General features: G+C 37.3%; 1 protein-coding gene across 8 annotated transcripts in view; it reads left to right on the top strand.

The window, feature by feature from the left end:
• The window catches only part of RALYL (RALY RNA binding protein like), a 727077-nt gene that overhangs the window by 576781 nt on the left and 128553 nt on the right, over positions 1-21743 (top strand). For all 8 annotated transcript variants that reach the window (XM_037802772.1, XM_037802774.1, XM_037802768.1 and 5 more), the window contains one exon: positions 14777-14852. In XM_037802772.1, coding sequence (XP_037658700.1) covers positions 14777-14852 — 76 coding nt within the window. The remainder of the gene's footprint in view (positions 1-14776; positions 14853-21743) is intronic.

Here is a 21743-nt window from a genome sequence, read left to right on the forward strand (position 1 = left end):
GTTGACACATTTTCAAGAGTAAATATTGATGACTTAACACCATTTTGTTTATGTACACATTTTAAGAACCCACAGTAACACATGCCTATATTCCCAATAATTGGATTGTTAACATAATAATTTATACAGTGTCACCTGCTGATTGAGTCCTATTCTTAAGAGAGAAACAGTTATGCATGATTAATTACATTCAGATTTTAATATTCATATTGCTGATGAAGTTTCCTTGCCATGATTTATTATCTAAACTTCACATGCAAGGCAAAGGCATTATAAAAGATGCATTTTAAAAGGCTGTTCTGTTTTTTCATTAGCAGAACTAATTGATTTATAGATGAGTACATTTTCCTTTACATAATTAAAGCATATTTTGATCACTCTGTGAATAAAACCACAATTACTGTTCTCTTTTTAACTGTTTAAAGATTATTTTCCTTCTTTACTCATTTCTCACTTGACTTAGGGACAATTAATGTGAACATAACTATTTTTACTTGAAATTTCCTATGGTGCTGGATCTTGTTTCCCTTTTAATTAAGCAGTTATAATATATGTGCTGGCACACTAACAAGGAGAATCCAAATTAAGGATTAAAAGTGTTTCCAAGAAGTAGCATTCCATATCCCTCTATTTAGAAGATGTGCCTAATCGGTTGTTTCTTAATCTGAATACAATTTAGAAATATTTTCATAACTTATGAAGATTGGTCTATATACTGTTAATCAAACTGAGCTCAGATGCCAAATATTACTGTGGCATTAGAGGTCATTACACAATAGAAGTACATAACCCCTAGGCACTAGATATTTCCTTAGGACTTAGTTTCAACAGGTAAAACTGCCCTGATTTCACAGAGAAAATAATAACGGAGATCAATTTATATAAAAGTACAGTTTTCCCTATTGCAGCATGTAGGTACAGAAATTCATTTAACTTTATAGAAAAAACATCCCTGCTGTGCAGTTTGTATATCTCCTTTATGTTCATATGTGGAGAAGATGATTTATACACCAGTCAATATCTAAGCTGGGTTTGGGGAATTATATTTCAGCTATGCAGGAGCAGTGGGTTTGATTAACTAACACTTCCATTTAAGATCAATTGTGAGTACTGAATTTGTAATCTGAATGTTAGTAGAATTTTAAAAAGTCAAAATGGGGGAGAACTTGACTACCTGTCATGTAGTGTAGTGTGGTTAATACATACATTTGGTTAGCTGAGACAAATTATTCATAATGAGAAAAAAATGCTTTTTTTCAATTATTGTATCCAATCTGAAATTCAACATAAAAGTATCATAAAGTGAATTGTTATTTTCTTTTTTTTAAATGGATATATGTTATGCTGGAAGTCATTAAACTTTGTAAATTGAAGTCTGAAGAACATTTATATATGGCAACATAGAAAACCCACTAATTAATCTCGGTTTCTGGAAGGCTTTATTCCGTTAAGTATAGACTTCAAGGAAAAGGAAAATATAAGAGAAGAAAGAACAGAGGGAAAAATTAGAGGTTAATTGCCTTTGTTGATCCCACAGTAGTTTTGACAGTGCTGAACCATTTAAAATATGTGTAAAATAGATGAATATGTTCTTAGTAAGAGTTTGTGTTTTGAGAAATTTTATTCTTAACATTGAAGTATTAATTCTATTTATAATGTACATGAAAACTTACTAAATTATATTTATAGAAATACCAGCTTTTTCATGAGTGCCTTGTTACACTAAAAATATTGGACGAAGTTCCAGTGGAATATGGTCATTCACATCAGAGTTTATTTGGAGGACAGGAATAATACCCACCTAATTAGCATTTTTCCTTTTCTTGTTTGTTTTCTCTTTTTCAGAAGATAAATAAAAACCTCCGAGTAATTATGTTAGTTATCTTTTACCACATAAGTTATCCCAAAGCATAGTAGCCTAAAATGAACATTTATTGTCTCACTGTGATGGTTGGGTTCATGTGTCAACTTGGCTAGGTGGCCTAGAGGTCTGGTCAAGCAGGCACTGGCCTGACGATTGCTGTGAGGATATTTGAGGCTGGTTAATAAACCAATGGGCTGGTTTGTCGGATCATCAGTCAATTGACTGCAGCTGACTGATGACTCATCAAGGGGCGTGCTTCCACAGTGAGAGAATGCAATTGGCTGGATTTGGTCCGGGTGATCAGTTGGAGGCTTATAAGCCAGACGGTTAGAGAACCTTCACTTCTTCTTCAGCTGCTCAGTGAAGCTTTTCCTGGGGAGCTCGTCGAAGTTGCCGGTTCGTTTCCTGAGGAGCTCGTCGAAGTTGACAGTTCGTTTCCTGAGGAGTTCGTCGGACGTCTTCCTTGGAGTTGACAGCTTGTTGACGGCTCTGCAGAATTTGTACTCGTGCGCTCCCGCAGTTGCGTGAGTCACTTTTACAATTTGATAATCAGAGACATCTCTCATTGATTCTGTTTCCAAGGAGAACCCTAACTAATACACTCACCATTTCTGTGAGTCAGGAGTCTGAGAGTGGCTTCTCTGGGTGGTTCTAGTTTAGAGTCTCTCACAAGGCTGCCATCAGGTGTAGCTCGGGCAGCAACTATCTGAAGGCTTTATTGGGGGGGCATCTTCTTCCACGTTTACACATGTGGTGGCTGGCCATGTGGTGTGGCCTCCACAGGGAGCCTCAGGACAGGTCAGCTGGCTCCTCCAGAGGGAGCGATCCAAGAGAAAGTGAGAGTGCACCCAAACTGGAAGACACCATCTATTCATATTGACTTATTACAAGGAGTTGGCTCACAGAACAGTGGATGTGACAAGTCTGAACTCTGAAGGGCTGCAAGTTGGAAACTCTGACAAAGACAACTCTGAAGTCTGGCAAGTCAGTATTTCCAGGGGAAGCTGGCTGACCGAAGTTGAGGCAGAAATTCCTCCTTTTAATCCCTGAAACCCTTAGTTCTGGCCTTTAAGACATCCAACTGATTGGATGAAGAGATTCCTGACATTGCTGAGAGCAGTCTCTTTGTTGATTGTATATGCAATCAGCCTCAGATGCAATCAACTGATGATAGAGGCAAATCCATCTACAAAATATCTTCACAGTAATAATCAGCCAATGCTTGCTTGACCAACCACTAGATACCATAACCCAGCCAATTCACATGTGAAATTAATCATCACATACTGCAATGAACTCCCACTAAGGTGGCTTAAAACAAATTTATTATCTTACATTTCTCTACATCAGAAGTCTATCATAGGTCTCAGTGGGCTGAAATGAAGGTGTCTGCAGGGCTGCAGACATTTTAGGAGAAAATCTGTTCCCTTGCTTTTTCCAGATTCTAGAACCTGTCTGCATTTCTTGGCTCAGGCCCCCTTCCTCTATCTTCACTGCCAGGAATGTTGGGTTGAACTGCCTCCCTTTTCCATTTTCAAATACCCTTATTATGATATTGGTTCCACACAGATAATCCAATATAATCTCCTTGTTTTAGGGTCAGCTGATTAGCAACCTAAATTTCATCTGCAAATATAATTCCCTTTTACTATATAATGTAACATATTCACAGGTGCCCAAGATGAAGACATCTTTGGGGGACCATTATTTGCCTGCCACAGGTATCAAAGAATTTATGACCATGTTTTTTAACTGTCATAGTAATCCATCAAGATCAAATAATGCCCCTAAAGTCTCCCCCACATCCACCCCAGTACATATACACAAGGTCATGTCCCTTCAGAATAATCATCAAAAAATAATAAGCACTAAAAGAAGTAGAAACTAAGACACAAGTGGAGTTGAACATTCCTACCTTTCTTTTCCTCAGGTATTTATTGTTTACCTAGAGCAGAAGGGTAAAATTTCTACCTAAAGAAGAGAAAGTTTGAGGAATGTACCTCTGGAGTAAGAAGGGATCTTGTTTGAATCTTGCTGAACCTGGCAGCTGTAACTGCCAGGATATAGCTGCACAGCCTTATGCAAATCACTTATCTCTCTTGCCTGAGGGTTTTCTACTTGTAAAATGGGGAAGGCAATATTAATATTGCAGAGATATTGTGCAGATTGGCTTATAATTTCAGAAATTTGTTAGTTATTTTAGTCTTTTCTGTGATTCTAACTACAATATATTTTATAAAACAACTGCTACTCATGCCACTATACATCTGTGATCTTATCTCTCCTCCAGTGTCCACAAATCATTAAAAAAATGTTTTTTAAAAATCAATTTCTAGCACCTTCACCAATGATTTATATCGTGGAGATAGTTTCCCACTTGGACTTCAAAAATCCCTTTGGAGAAACCACATATTGTCCTAATTTCCCAATTTTATGGGTAATTCCCAAACACAATAATTACTCTGAAAGCCTTTAAAAACAATGATAAATTATTTTATTCATAAATCCTTATTAGGCCATCAGCTAATTTATCTATGTGCCTTAGATGTTTCTTTTAAATTAAAACCTCCTATTGTTGACTCACTATAAAATGGATGACTTTATCTGCGAGTGGTACTATAAATTTAAAAATTCAACACTGAAGATAAAATTGATCAATTTTTTGCAATGTTAATATGAATACATATTTGAGTGGAACATGGAATGATGGTGAAAATAATGTTCTTACTAAATTAGAACATCTGTAGAACAGAAATGTTGGAGCTGATTATGGTATACAAATAATTCATAATTGCCTCCAACAAGCTGTGATATTTGATGAATTTCCACAAGCTGTAATTGTCACATTTGATAAGTATTTTTATGTATACACAGAAAAATAGAACTACAAAAATTTTGGTGATGAAGCTGATGTTGAATTAAAAAGAAAACTTCTGCTTGGCATTACAAACTTTCTTTCTTTGATGCCTTTTTTCCATAAGATTTTGAAATGTTTGAGCTTTTGAAGAACTGCTTTGTAAATCCTCTCAATTTTGGTAACATTTTGTTCAAAAATCATTTGGAAATCTTATCAAGATGGTCAGCAAAATTTAAATTTTGAAGTTTTTGGAAGAATTGCAATCACTGAAAGCAAAGCTAATAAATTAAACAAATCTATTCTTGCAAAAGCAAAGAAATAAATTAAGCAATGAGTACCCAAAAGGTATTCAATATTAAATTTTGAACTTCTATTATTACACTTCGAAATATCTCAACCTGGGGGAAAAGTCTTTGATGGAGCCCCTATTTTTTTTTTTTTCATTTTTATTGAGATTGTTCAGATACCATACGATTATACAAAGATCCAAGGTGTACAATCACTTGCCCCTGGGTACCCTCATACAGCTGTGCATCCATCACACTTAATTTTTGTTCAATTTTTAGAAACTTTTCATTACTCCACACAAGAAATAAAGTGAAAGATAAAAAAGAAAAAAAGAAAAGGAAACTCTAATCCTCCCCTATCCCTAACCAGCCCCCCTCAATTGTTGACTCCTAGCATTGATATAGTACATTTGTTACTGTTTATGAAAAAATGTTGAAATGCTACTAACTGTAGTATATAGTTTGCAATAGATATATAGTTCTTCCCTATATGCCCCTCTATTATTAACTTCTAATTGTATTGTCATACATTTGTTCTGGTTCATGGAAGCGATTTCTAGTATTTGTACAGTTGATCATGGACATTGCCCACCATAGGATTCAGTTTTATACATTCCCATCTTTTGACCTCCAACTTTCCTTCTGGTAACATATATGACTCTGAGCTTCCCCTTTCTACCTCATTCACACACCATTCAGCACTGTTAGTTATTCTCACATCTTGCTACCAACACCCCTGTTCATTTCCAAACATTTAAGTTCATCCTAGTTGAACATTCTGCCCATACTAAGCAACCACTCCCCATTCTTAAACCTCATCCTATATCTTGGTACCTTATATTTCATGTCTATGAGTTCACATATTATAATTAATTCCTGTCAGTAAGACCCTGCCATAATTGTCCTTATGTGTCTGGCTTATTTCCCTCAGTATATTGCCCTCGAGGTTTTGTCATCAGCCCATTTTTTTTTCAATATGGTTTTGTTCACTCACCATACATTCCATCCCAAGTAAATAATCGATGATTTTCTGCATGGTCGTACATTTATGTGTTCACCACCTTCACCACTATCTATATAAGAGCATCTACATTTCTTCCCCAGGGCAGGAGGGAGAGACAAAGACGGTAGAGAGGCAAAAGAAAGAGGAAAAAAAAATGACAGCTAGGAAGCAGCAAAAGGAAAAATAATCTTAAATCAAAGTAGAATAAAGAATCAGACAATACCACCAATGTCAAGTGTCTAACATGCCTCCCCTATCCCCCTCTCTTATCTGCATTTACCTTGGTATATCACCTTGTTACATTAAAGGAAGCATGATACAATGATTCTATTAGTTACAGTCTCTAGTTTATGCTGATTGCATCCCTCCCCCAATGCCTCCCCATTTTTAACACCTTGCAAGGTTGACATTTGCTTGTTCTCCCTCGTAAAAGAACATATTTGTACATTTTATCACAATTGTTGAATACTCTAGATTTCACCAAGTTACACAGTCCCAGTCTTTATCTTTCCTCCTTTCTTGTGGTGTCTCACATGCTCCCCACCTTCCTCTCTCATCCATATTCATAGTTATCTTTGTTCAGTGTACTTACATTGTTGTGCTACCATCTCCCAAAATTGTGCTCCAAACCACGCACTCCTGTCTTCTATCACCCTGTAGTGCTCCCTTTAGTATTTCCTGTAGGGCAGGTGTCTTGTTCACAAAGTCTCTCATTGTCTGTTTGTCAGAAAATATTTTGAGCTCTCCCTCATGTTTGAAGGACAGCTTTGCTAGATATAGGATTCTTGGCTGGCGGTTTTTCTCTTTCAGTATCTTAAATATATCACACCACTTCCTTCTTGCCTCCATGGTTTCTGCTGAGAGATCCGCACATAGTCTTATTAAGCTTCCTTTGTATGTAATGGATCGCTTTTCTCTTGCTGCTTTCCGGATTCTCTCTTTGTCTTTGACATTTGGTAATCTGATTATTAAGTGTCGTGGCGTAGGCCTATTCATATCTCTTCTGTTTGGAGTACGCTGTGCTTCTTGGATCTGTAATTTTATGTCTTTCATAAGGGATGGGAAATTTTCATTAATTATTTCCTCTATTATTGCTTCTGCCCCCTTTCCCTTCTCTTCTCCTTCTGGGACACCAATGATACGTACATTATTGTACTTTGTTTCATCCTTGAGTTCCCGGAGACATTGCTCATATTTTTTCATTCTTTTCTCCATCTGCTCCTTTGCGTGTAGGCTTTCAGGTGTTTTGTTCTCTAGTTCCTGAGTGTTTTCTTCTGCCTCTTGAGATCTGCTGTTGTATGTTTCCATTGTGTCTTTCATCTCTTGTGTTGTGCCTTTCATTTCCATAGATTCTACTAGTTGTTTTTTTGAACTTTTGATTTCTGCCGTATATATGCCCAGTGTTTCCTTTACAGCCTCTATCTCTTTTGTAATATCTTCTCTAAACTTTTTGAATTGATTTAGCATTAGTTGTTTAAATTCCTGTATCTCAGTTGAAGTGTACATTTGTTCCTTTGACTGGGCCATAACTTTGTTTTTCTTAGTGTAGGTTGTAATTTTCTGTTGTCTAGGCATGGTTTCCTTGGTTATCCAAATCAGGTTTTCCCAGACCAGAACAGGCTCAGGTCCCAGAGGGAAGAAATATTCAGTATCTGGTTTCCCTGCGGGTGTGTCTTAGAAAATTGCTCCACCCTTTGATGCCTCGGGTCACTGTGCTTTTCTGCCCAGCAGGTGATGCCTGTTAGCCTATAATTCATGACTGGTGTGAGGAGGTATGGCCGTGTTCCCCCAGGCTCTGGGGTCTGGTTCTGAATGGAAAGGGCCCCACCCCTTTCCTCCTAGAGAAGACAGAGCCCCCAGGTGGAGGTCATTAGCATTTCAATGGTCTCGCTCTCTGCTTGTGCTGTCTCCACCCTTCCCAGAGTCACAGCCCTGGAAACTGAAAATGACTGGGGCTTTCTCCACTGAGCCAAAAAAGAAGCAGATAGTCCCCTTCAGACCCAGTCCAAGGCGACCCTCTGGCTCTCCAAGGTCAGTCATCACCCAAAGCCTCTGTCTGTTTTTTGGGGATGCGTACCTGTAGTGAGCAGTTCACACTCGCTACTTAAAACCCCAGTTGGAGCTCAGCTGAGCTGTATTCGCTTGCTGGGAGAGAGCTTCTCTCTGGCACCACGAGGCTTTGCAGCTCGGGCTATGGGGGAGGGGGTCTCACGACTTGGATCCGCAGGTTTTACTTACAGATTTTATGCTGTGTTCTCGGGCATTCCTCCCAATTCAGGTTGGTGTATGATGAGTGGATGGTCTCGTTTGTCCCCCCGCAGTTATTCTGGATTCTTTACTAGTTGTTTCTGGTTTTTTGTAATTGTTCCAGGGGGATTACTTAGCTTCCACTCCTCTCTATGCCGCCATCTTGCCCCACCTCTGGAGCCCCTATTTTTAATTGGATAATTATATTCTATACAAGAATGAAATGAAATTAAGAATGCCAGTGATTGTGCAGTATCTACATTTGCCAAAATATTTAAAGAATGTAAAGACATTTTTGACAAGTTTTGTCTTATAAAAATATGTCAGAGTACTCTGAATGGAGGTAAAAACACAATACCTGTGAAAATGTTTGGACTGAAATATTTACACATTTCAATATAAAAATAGAAGTGAAGATATCTTCCATATATCATAATTGGCTCTGAGCTTATCAGTATTCTCACCACCTAAAGAGGAAGTACTTTCTCAATTTAAAATATTATATTTATGAAGCAAAGTTAAGTAAAAGTGTCAACAATGTCAAAATTATTAACCATAAAGCACAACTTTGAAGAAACTTTGAGACAATTTTATGAAAAACTAAAAATGAAATGATGATGGAAAATTACAGAGTACAGAAAAATGTCAGGGACAGTATTAGAGACAAAGAAGTCATAGAAACTGATTAAAATAAATGGAAAAGTACTCCGCTTATGTTATTTTTAATATTTAGATAAGCAATCTAATATCAATTTTGTTTTCCTCAAAATGGATTTTTAAAACAATTTTGTTTTTGAAAACTGTTTTGATTACAACTTTTTATAGAAGCAGTTTACAATCAGACCAATTTGTTCATCAATTAAAATTTTTAAATTATGTAATTTTATTGATTTCACTCACAAAAGTAACCCATTCTGTATACTAAGTTATATGGTCATGTGTTCTATTTGCTGTCAGTTTGTCTTTCTTTGAGATTGTGAGCACAAAAATCATGTTCATATTCCTTTACCCAATACTTAGCACAGTAGCTGGCATGTTCTGTATGTTCAATAATTATTTGACAAATGAAAATGAGTGATCTGTGGCATTTTTATTTTCTTCTTTATGTATCCATTGAACAAAATAGGCAGTAAATAAAATAAGGCATCCAAGTATAGATGTCCACTTTTTCACTATAATTGCAATTGGAAAAAAAACAGTTTGAATCTTAAAGTCACGTATAATGATCTGATTTAACAGGTAGTTAGTAAGAAGTCCAAGTTTCCACTTTTGTTTGCCCTTGCAGACAGAGCCTGGGAGCATATAGTATTTCCTAGTAACAAATGGGAATCTGGCCAACCGGTGATCTCTGCATTAGCATTCTAATAACCAGAGGCCAACATGCCATAGTGCTGTGTCAGAACTAATTTATGAAACTGGGTCCAAAGGCTCATTAAAATGGTCACAATTCAGTGACTGCCCAGTAAAATTAGGCTACAGTTTCATTCTTATAACAGGGAATATTTTAGCATACTATTAAGGACATTTTTCAAGTGTTAAAACTAGCTTCCATTACGTGAAGAGAAAAACAACAAGATTAGAAAGCTACTTACTTTTGTATGAAATTGATTTCCCTCTCAGCTTCAGGCTCAAAATGCTTCAAATGCTCATGTTTTTGAGCACAGGGTGGGCTGTACGTGCATTTTTTCCTCAGAATAAAATTATTTCTGTGCCTCTGCAGCAAACTACAGTACTGTGAACCTACCTTGCCAGGAAATCTCAGGAAGCTCAGTTGGGAGTGGAATGTGCTTCCCCATTCTGCATCTGCCCTCAGGCTGCCAAAGCTTCGGGCCAGTCGGAGTGCATGCTTGTAGACTGTCTCAACAGCAAAACTAGGTTTGAATGGCATAGACAGTGTGATACTCAAAATCAGGTGAAGAGCAAGGACAGTAGTAGGGAAGGTTCTGGAGTGTGTCTGGTGCAGCTCCAGTTCATTTCTGCTGCTGATCCTCAGACGGGCAGCTCCTCCAGGGCGGGGACAGGGTATCCCTGCTCCTACTAGTTCAGTGACTCACGCTTGGTCCACGCTCAGTGATCAAGACGGTTGTTGTGAACAGAGCTAACGATATTATTATGAAAGCCATTTAATTTCTCAGTATCTCAACATCTGTATACATGAAGTGAGAATAATGAGTCCTGCTCTGTGTATTTCACAGGGCTGTCTTGAGACTCGAAGCTAATACTAACTGTAAAAATACATTTTAATGGTATAGTGCTTATACTTGGGTATAACCATACTTATATAAGTATGGTTATTTCCATTCAATTGTCACCTGTAACAGACTGTTTTCTTTATCTCCTGAATTTTTATTCAATGAAATAGTAATGAATCCTTAAATCTTCTAAATGTGAACAATAAGACTCTGAATGACCTTTCCTGGCAGTCTATATTCCATGGCTAAATTATTTAGATTTTATTTCTACTTGGGGGAGGGGAAAAAGCGTAAGTATAAAGATTTTCCTTTTAACTAGTTACTTCTGAATGATATTTATTTTATTTTTTCCTATTTAGAAGTTAGTATTGCTAATTTGGATGCCTTGTAATATTATAAGTTAAACATCAATATCAAGGTTAAATTTCTCTAGAAAATGAGAGATGCCAGGTGGGGATCGCTACGTGTAGATTTAAGTAGCAAGCATCAGATTATTGTAGCAGTGTAAATAATGTGCAATTTAAAATATTAATTTAATGTTAAATATAGGAATATTCCAAAATTGATTACATGAAAAAGAAATAAATGTAAAACATATTTCTGAATTTTTCAAAGTATCTCATAAACCAGCATTCTAGAGGGAGCTCTGTTCTGCTGGATGTGCCTTCCAAAAAGTGTCGTGTGTCCACACACACACACTCACACACATGTACATTTGAGTTAAACAGACTGAATGTGTTTTTGTCTTACTGAGTTTTATCTCTTAATATGAATTGGAAATATCCAAGAAGGGAATATAACATAGTATTTTCTTACTAAACATAGTTTACCATGATATATTTGTTTGGCAACATACCTATTAACATCTTCCAAAAACATTGTTCAAATGAACATCACTTGAGAAAATGTGTTGACTAAGTGTGTTTGGTTGGATGCACTACACACTTTGTGCAAAGACGTGATTGACCAATAGACTCACTCACTGAGTGTCTACTGGATAAACAGTACTGTGCTGGGTGCTGAAGTTGAGTGAAACTCTTTAGAAGTCCAAAGTCAAGGGCACAAATATTCAGTAATCAGTAAAATGAGGGTCCAAAGAAGAAGTCATTTCTATTTGGGTAGAATTGGAGGCATCTTCTCAAGAGTCAAATGCATGATATAATAGAATTCTGCTACTATTCATCATGAGTGGTGTGCTAACAAGGGTTGGTCAAATCAATGTATTGACATGTGTTGGTAATCATTTCTGAGGATGGCAATTTGGAACACTACCTGTCTCCATTTGCTTCATCTCATTTGCCTCAAATCAGAATAGGTTCAGCTCATTAACTTTTTTCAGTTCTGTAACTTTATAGTTACATGGTGTAATGACATCACTTACTAAGATTAAAAATAAAGAAGAAATGAAAATTGGCTAAATTTTTAGAACATTTCTTCATTTAATAAATATGTTAAGTAACTCACAGTGAAAAAAAAATACTTAATACCCCAATAGGATGCTTTTCAACTGTTTGAATCCAAGGTTTAATATTAGAAAGGAAATTTGGGGAGCAAATTTTTATTTTTTTCTTGTATTGCTTTCATGCGAACAGGAAATGTTGGAACCTCAAAATAGAGATGGTGACACTGGAGAGCCCTGGGGGTTCTCAGAGCAGTCGAGTCCTCCACCGTGAAGGTTTCTTAACTCGCCCACAGGGAAGAATTCAAGGACTAGTCAGTGTGTACAGCCACAAGTTCAATGTGCATAGGGAAAGTGTACACTCAAAGGGGGCGAACGCAGGCGTTCTCCAAAGGAGGAGAGGCACTCCGAGGTTGGGGTCCTTGCATTATAAGGACTTGGAGGAGCCCTTTGCCCTCTGGTTCTGCTAATAAGAGATTGATGAGCTGCACTTTTCATTTGTTCTTTTCGGGCCCTGCCCTAAGTGAGGGCTAGATGTGCACATGCCAAAAGGAACTTCTTGTTATGGGGTCTTAGGTTCACTTACCCCTCTCTCCTTCCCTATCTAACCTGCCTCAGTGGGGTCTCTTAGTTGTTGCTCACAATCATAACATAAACATGAAAATGCAAATACCCCTCCTTCTTCCAGGCAGGGACCTACCACCTCCAGCCATCTTCTAGTCAAGGGTGAAGCTTTAGTTTCCATCTTCTTTGTCCCTATGACTGAATAATGAATGAGAGGCAGGAGAAGGGGGCTGGGGGGGGTGGTTCCTCCGTGCTGGTGTGATGTGTAGCTCTTTTAAATGCTGTTTACCTGGTTTTACCAACCCTCACCATAAAAATATATTTCTAATAGTCAGATAATAGGATCCGCCAACTTGATGTACAGATATCACTACAGGTACTTCTGCATAAGAATTAAGAATTTACCTAGGACTTTTGGAATATGCCAAAAACATTTGTTGGAAATAACTAATTCCACACCCTTTCTTGAGGATAATATAAGATGCCTTAATATTAGTATTTGGTATGAATCTCCATTTGCAAACTCAGGAATTTAAGATGTAACTGCTTTATAATATTCTTTCTCAATGTTTTATTCCAAAGCCCCTATCCTATGTGAGTGGAGAAGATTGACCTTTGCTCATTCTTCCCCTTTCCCCACCTTATGGGTAACTCACACAGTGCCAGGGCAATTCAAGGAAGAAGACTTAGGGGTCTGTCATTGACCAAGGAGTTTGCTGCTAAGATGTCATCCTGTCTGTGTGATCCCTTCAAGGCCAACAGTTCTTGAAGCATGGGACCTGAGCCTTGGCTTCCGACTCAGCTGGGTTGTTCTGAAGACACAATTAAATTTTATATTTTTAAAGACCTTGGCAAAGCTTTATGTTCACTATGATCGACTGAGCTCACGGCCCACTAACTGTCCCTTCTCCCTTGACTACCTCCATCCCATTTCAGCCCTTCTCCCTGTCCTCTAAAACCAGGTTTTTAATGATCTTCAAAATAACAGTGCAAAATATATAAACTTGCATATCTAAGTATAAATTTCTATACACGCAAAGGAAAATTCTGCATTTGAACATTAATGTTTAGGAGGAACAAAGAATTTTCTTCTGCACTTTTTAATACCTTTGAAGGGAGTCTAATGTCCGGGAGTACTGCATTTAACAGCATTTCATGGAAGACTTTCCATCATATGAAAATGCTGTCAAACTCCTAAATGTGTCTTCAGAACCCCTGACACCATGTAATTTTAAAAATGGATGCTACAGTTTTTTTGTTGATAGACTTAAGTCTCAGCATTTTATTTATTAGAATAATTTTACATTTTTCATCCATGAATCATAGGATCTGAACTAGAGACATACAAATTATGTCTTATGATATTTTCATGGACATGTACCCTATACCCTCATTACAGGGCTTATAAAAACAATAGAAGTCTATATTTGTTTCCTTTGCTTTTTTGTTCCAATTCTGTCACACCTGAAAGCTTCAGACCTCCTCTATCTTGGCTGAGCCTTCTTCCAAATCATTCAAGAGTCACCCTCTTCTTGATTCATTCTCAAGTCTGTCCTCTACTCAGAACCCCGTTATATCCTACTTAAATCAAAGTTGAGGTTTTATTTGGGGTCTGTAATGATTTTCTCCCAACCAGTAATCACCACACCCCAGCTGCTTGCCTTTCCCCCTCTATCCCAGCTAATCACCTCTGCTGAAACCACTGGTTCACCAAAGCCTCTGACCTTAACATTTATCATTTCTACAACTTACCACTTTTAGTTCCCATCTTGTTTTTTTAATTCTTTTTTGGTTATTAAAGTAGATACCAAAAGTTACAAAATATTTAATTTAAAAAGAGTAATTCTGTAATACAAACCTGTCCTGGTTTCCTCTTCTATATTGGTGGGAAAGATGTTATTATGGGAAATTTAACAATTCCTCCTATGAACAAAGTTGGATTCTGTGCAGATGTTCATGTGTACTGAGAAATTCTTGGCAAAAAAATGCAAATCGGAACAATATCTCATTCTATTTTTAGTAAGCACTCCTGGTTCCTTTAAGTTTTTTTTTTCTTTTTTGTCATAGTTCTTACCTTCCGATATGTCTTATATTTTTCTTATGTATTGTGTTTGTTGCCAACTGTATATGTCCCCCCAATAGAATGTAGTTTGGTGAGAGCAGAGATCTAAATCTGTTTTTTGCGCCTCTATTCCTGGTCTAGAGTACGTGTTTAATAAATATCTGTTGACTGAATGAATAACATATGACACTGTATGAATTCATAGGCATGTGGAAAAAATGAAAAATGAAATCCCATGGCTTACTGTTCTTAAATGGTTTAATATTTTCTTAATCCATGTTATTTTCTTTTGTGCTTTCAGATATCAACATGGCAGGGGAACCCAAACCATACAGACCAAAACCTGGAAACAAGAGGCCCCTTTCAACACTTTACAGGTAAGTAAGCAAGCAGTATTTTAGCATATGTAGCAGTGAATTCTTACAACTTTATAGGTTGTGCATAAACTATAAAGCATCAGATATTTTTAAGAAAAACCCCCAGTGGCATAAAGTACAGCAAAATGTTGGTGGTAAAAATACCATGCAGGAAGGGATCTTGAATATCTAACTTCTCATTTCTGCTTAAACAATCCTTCAAAAAAATATTTTGCTGATGAAAATCTAACGAAATTCTCTATGACTCCACCTGCCCAGTGGAAGGAAAGGTCAGTATGTGTCACGTACCTGCTACTTGCCATATACAGTAGGTGTTTTATATAAGTTGTTCAATTTAATTTGATTTTCAGAACAATCCTACAATGTGGAGATAGCTGCTCTCATCTTACAGGGTCACACCACTGGTAAATGATGGCACCAATACTCAAACTCTTGCTTTCTGATGCCACCCCCTAAATTCTTTCCTCCCTATCACTCAGCCTCCTTTGTTACAGAGAACATATTTCTCTCAAACTTGTTTCTTCAAAACAGTAAACACAGCACTTCTCTTCTCTAGAAGGACATGTCCACTTCCTTGGACCTTTCCTGGTGTAGTTGGGTCTGATTAAACATTCTGGGCTCTTTGATACACTAATTTATCAGCATCCCTCTATGTTCAGAATTCCAGGTTGTTAGAGTAGACTAGATTAGCACCTTTGTCATTCTGTACCTCTATTATGTTAAATAAAATTCAGTTATGTTGGGGAGGAGGGAAACTACAAACTCATAGAACCTTTAGTTATTTTTAAACTGCCACTTGAAAACAATCCTGTGCTGCTGTTAAGCCATATGTCCCACTTCATGTACTTTTGCCATTGGCTTTGTACTGTGAGTGCTGACTTTGCATCTATCTCTGTGAAATTCCCTTTTGGTAGATTTAGTCAATTGTTCCAGGATATTGAGATCTCCTATCAGCCACTTTATTATGTCCTGTCCCAGATACATATCATCATTCCATCAGTGTCCTCATCTGAAGAACTAATGTAAGTGTTAGGCAAGGCCCCTTTCTTTTCCTGATATCATGAGGATAAAGGAGAATTGAATTGTGTATGTTAATGTTAATTATGTTTTCTGATAGAGTATAGTAAGACGAGCATGCAAAGATACCTTGGAACTGTTTCTTTGTCTTTGTTCTCCAAAAGCTGGCATTTCTCCTTTTCAGCCACTTACAGTCTCGCTGGCTAAACTATAAAAGAAGAGGGTCAGAACTAGATGAACTCTGAGGTCATGTTCAAGATAGCATCATAGATCTCTCTAATGTATAACCATCAGCGATTTAAAAATATACATTTAACGCTATCTCAAGTGCTCTTATTACTTTGGGTGTTTGAATTCATTTAATTTTAATAAATGTGTTCACATAAAAGTGGAGCACTACTGGACTTAACAAATGTTAACTGGTCACAAGGCAGTATTGATGTTAAAGAGTAGAAATGAAGTCAACAAAAGGCAAATAACACCTTCTGTACCTTGGTTAAAGTAAAGGACAATGTTTATAAAACAGAGAAGCAAATTATTTTTATCAGATTCATTTTTTACTGTATGCATATAGCTGCAGCTAATGCAGATCATTTGAACAATCATATTTTCAATTACATTTTTTAACTGCTTGCAATGCCTTTTATTCTCATCAAGGAGTTATCACTGGCTGCACAATGATGCTAATTTTCATATATTCCCTTTTCATGGATTGTTTTGATTTTCTTCTGAGAAATGGAAGCTCATGACAGGAAACAAATGTCTTTTTAACTGTTATTTCTCTATTACTAAATTACATTGAATTGTGAATCCAAAAGAATTAGAAGGAGAATTTCATTTAAATCAGCTATATTAGATAGAATCACGTTAGTGGGGAGGGACTTATTTACCTTGTTTTTATTTGTTTCTACAAATTAAGGCTGGGGTACACTGCAATGGCAAAACAATAACAAAGGGAACAAAAGGGAATGAATTTTCAGTTGAGAACATCCTCTGGTACACATTTTCTCATTCTTACATAAGCTTGATAATAATACCTTACTTTTATGTGGTTAAATGATGTTGTCCTAGTCATTATTCATCTATTCAACACAGAACTCCCCATGGTTGCTATTATATGCCTTGCTTTACAGATGGGAAAACTAAGGTTCAAAAACTATAAAGGACTTGCTCAAAGTAAAATAACAAGATTGGGAACTAACTCTGGTTCAGCCTCCAAGTCCAGTGATCTTGTCACTATATCACTTGCTACCACCTAAACAAGACAGAATATAAACACAGAGGTTTCCTGGCCACTGAAACCAATGCTCAATTATGCCTCTGTCCATGGAAACCAGGCCAGTCGGTGCCAGAGGAAAAACCGTACACTAGACCCAGCATAAGAACACTAAATTTACCATCAATTTGTGTGGTCATAGGGCACAGATTTTGAGCTTCAAGTTCTTTATCTAAAATAATAGTTGCATAATTGTCTTAAGAGTATAAAACTGCATAATTTAGGTGAAAGCACCAAGTATATTGTAAGATTATTGTAGCAGCTGAAAAAATGAGTGGTTTCTACTTTCCTATTCTTTGCATCTTTGGTTCTGTTCCCTTATCTGTAAAATAAAAGGGGTATAATTGATTCATTCCTTCATTCATTCATACAAGACATATTTTTCATATGTTTACTATGTTCTAGGCACTGTGGTAGTTGCTTTTCTAGGCAAATGCCACAGTAAACACCAAGGCCAACAGGGTGAGGAGAGAAGAGAAGGCATAATGAAACATTTATTTTCATTGTTATAGATAATCTCTGATTTGTCTTCCTGTGCTAAACTGCTATGTCTCCATGACTATTTATTCCGTTAAGGGATGAAAATGATTTGCTGTCACACTTTCTTCTTCACCTACATCCTCTTTATCTCCATCATCAACCACAAAGTAGTATTTACATGGGATGTCCGCTGAGGTATAAAATGACTTTGTTATTCCTTATAACAGGATTTTCAATGCAGCAAAATGCCCTTCACTAAGTGCTTATTATATGCTAAATTAACATGATTGTATCCATCGAAGACACAAAAATACATAAAACACAGTGAGACTGCAAAAGGCTTACTATCTTATGTATGAATTAAATGCTCAAATAAATAAGGACGCTGTCTTCATTTCCTAGCTGCTAAAAAAAAAACAAAAAACAAAAACAAAAAAAACACAATACAATGGATTGGTGCAAATGGGAATTTATTGGCTCAGGGTGTTGAAGCTAGGCAAAGTCCAAAATTGAGGAGTTAGCAAGGTGATGCTTTTTCTCTGAAGATTGGCATTCTGGGGCTGGCTGCCAAGGATTCTTGGTCCTTGGCTTTTCTGTCACTTGGGATAATGACACATAGCAATGTCCTCTCCTTTCTCTTCCTGGTTCCATTGACTTCCAGCTTCCAGCTCCTCTCCATGATCTTCTCTCTCTGAAGGTCTGAATTTCATTCTTCTTATTAAGGACTCCAGTAATCCAGACTCAGTTGGGCCACACCTTAACTGAAGTCACATCTTCAAGAGATCCTATCTACGGTGGGTCCACAGCCCCCAGAATGCAGACCAAGAACAAGATCATATCCGAACTGGGGTACACAATTCAATCCACCACAGACACCCTAACTCAAATATGCATAAGAAAATAAATGGAGGAGTTACTGATTCTGCCTAGGGAACAGGATTAAAAAGTCTGGGAAGAGTACAAGATGTCACTTGAGCTGTCTTCTGCACAAGGAAGCATTCATACAGTAGACAAAGAGAAAGAAGGGCATGCCAGGCAGAGGAAACATGCACAGAGGCACAGCCACAGGGACAGCAAAAAGCACTTCATGCTGGGAGCTTGGAGGGTCTACTTAGCAGAGAACAGTTGGCTGGAACATTATCGAGACATAGGCTGTGAGAATCCCTATATATCAAATTAAGAAGATTTAGCTTTTATTCTGCAGACAACAAAGAGCAATTTGAGTATGGTACCCTATTGGAGATGGCATGGAGGGAGAGTTAGAGTCACAGATACGTCAAAGGTTTCTAGCTTGGGGCAGCTGGGGGAATGATCATGAGATGCTGAGAAAAGAAATGGGAAAGACATGCTAAGCAATATCAGGCTTAGGTGTAGGTTGGGGAAAGGGAGCAAGAATAAATTATTTCAGTCCTGGACATGAATTCATAAGGACAGAGAATTCATTAAAATAGCATTTGTAATAAAAATGTCTCCCATTAGGGGCTATTTATAAATGAAATACAATTAATCATTTGTGAACATTTCATAAATATTGGACCTGGTCCTAATAGTGAATAGAAAATCCATTCTCTAGGGAACATACTGTAACTTTTAATAAATTACTGCTTCAGATGTGCTTTGTACATTGCACAGTGTCTGTGTTGCTCTGAAATAATAATTCTCCCCCAGGAAGGGGGTTTTCCAGCATGCCAAGTTCCAATTAATGAAAAATGATTGCTAAATGAAAATAATTGTTTGATGGTTTTGCTTCTGCTTGTGAAGGAGACAGACTTTCCTCTCCAATGTGAGGAGAATGCACAAAGGTACCAGAGAACAAAGATACTATTTATCAGAGCTGAACAAGTACGGGTTTTCATTCACCTAGAGGCAGCCCTCACAAAGGCAGGGAACACAGCTCTGTAAGACATGCAATATGTAATGTGTCATCTCATTCATTTGATAGAAATTATTTGGTTATCATTCCCAAATATGGTTTTGTGGCTGTCATACAATGCCATTCATAGCAGTTTTCCCTTTCATAGCAACCTCCCCACCCCACAGAGATGCCCATGGGAATCAAGAATGTCACTGTGAGAAATTTCAAGATGTTGGAATATTGTCACAGAGTAGCCTATAACTACCACTATCACCATTTTAAGATCACCAAAATTGGTGGTGGTAGCCATGAATATGGGTTATACTATGAAAACTTCAGTGATCATAAAACTATCAGCACATGGGCCAAATAAGGTGAACTTATGCAGCGAAGTCTCTCTGGGGATACTTTGGACTACATGGGTCCTATTATCATCCTTCATGGCGACTCTAGCACATCACAGGAAATGGGGGCCTTTCAAGTGCCCCAAAATGTCCCCTAGAAACTTGACAATGGGAATGAAAGGAATGAAAGCTAATTTCTGTATAGGCTAAATAACAAAAATCAATATGGAGAAAATCATTCCAGACATCTCAACTTCATTGACTTTCTGTTTGCTGAGAATTGTTTACCAATTAGCTATTGATCATTTATTTATTTTCTGTCTCCTTTTACAATGTCAAGGACAATACACATTCAGTTTTCATAAGCTGAATACATCTAGTGTCAATGTCTCCCTTTGCATTAGAAAAGGCTTCTAGTTCATCTCCTTAGCCAGGTGGGCCCTATCAGAAACCCAAAGAGGGGCAGAATCTGTAATTTTCAAAGCATTTTTCAAAGAAGGAAATGTTTTGTCCTACCACTCATAATAAGGCATACTGTCCTTCCAAAACTGGCTCGAGCCCAAGCACTGGCACTCCTACAAGGTTCATTTTGAAATTATGTTATTGCTGGGTCTGTGTAGCAATTGCAGTTTCTTTTTGCTTCTGATCACATCTTTTTCTATGTAACCAAATTACTGGCATGGAAAAGTGTACTTGCTCTTGTATACCCACAAGAACAAATACAAAAACTTTCTGCAAAGCTGAATATCCATACATCCAAGTGATTGAGGGTGAGTTCCCTCTAATTCATACTTCCCAATCAAACATTGAAATGCCTTTGAACCAGAATAGGTTCCACACACTTACTTTGTGAATGGTTTAAAATTGTGCAAACGTTTTATGTAAGTATGTTTGGTGGAGAACATGTCAGACTGACCTGTCATCTACATTACCAGCAGTTTGAACTTGAGCTCTTTATGTTGTAGCTTCATCAGCTACGTGATAGAAAACATAAAAAATTCCTACAGGATGATATATTTAAAGATCATGGAACTATTCTAGATGCTCTACAAATTTGTGTTATGGTCATCATTGTTATTATTCAAAGAAAAAGATCCTTAACAAAGTGTTTTTGGAGATGTTTTCAAATGAGACTTTAGCCATGATGATATTGTTAAAATTGACACAACTAACTAAGCAGGCTAACATTTCTCATAACCATCTAACAAGGAGATAGTTTTTAAAAGTATTACTTTTATTCATAGTGTCCTTATATTTCAAAGCTAAGCAAATGTAACTTATGGACCTTTTAATCTAAAATGTTTATAGAAATGCTGACACAATATTCATGTAAATAGTCCAGCCGGAGGAAATCCTCTGGTTAGTTAAAGAATGGCCCATTTACCATTATGTTTTCCTTTATGCTTTCAGTGCATAAATATTCCTCATATTTTTCATGCACGAAGAGCCAGACCTTCTTATATATGAAAAGAACGTGTCAGGGGGGCAAGAGAGACTGGATGGTGCAATTCCTTGCTGCAGAGACCCTATCTCTTAAGACTTTGTGATTTACATCAGGTTCAGGTTGTTTGAAAGATTATTGTTCTATATGTTTGTTTTTAGTTAATTTATAATAAAAATCAACAAAAGCAAAACCATGCAATCCGTATTTTTAAAAAAAGGGTAAATGACAAGATCCAAGATTTGGATAAGAATTAAAGGAGAGGCAGGCAGGTAGAATCAGAACAAGGGCTTCATGAACACTAAGAAAGCTTATGCAATGGCAAGGTATTGAAAATGTGCATCAGAATTGTCCGGCGCTGCCCCGCTCGGTCCCCGGTTCCCGGCCGGCGAGGGGAAACAGGGAAGGAGAGAGAGAGATGCAGACTGCGCGAACTAACCTGGTCATGAATCACGACTCGAACCACACGGCAGTTGTG

This window comes from Choloepus didactylus, chromosome 14 (assembly GCF_015220235.1).
Source record: "Choloepus didactylus isolate mChoDid1 chromosome 14, mChoDid1.pri, whole genome shotgun sequence".
In the NCBI taxonomy this organism is placed as follows: Eukaryota; Metazoa; Chordata; class Mammalia; order Pilosa; family Megalonychidae; genus Choloepus; species Choloepus didactylus.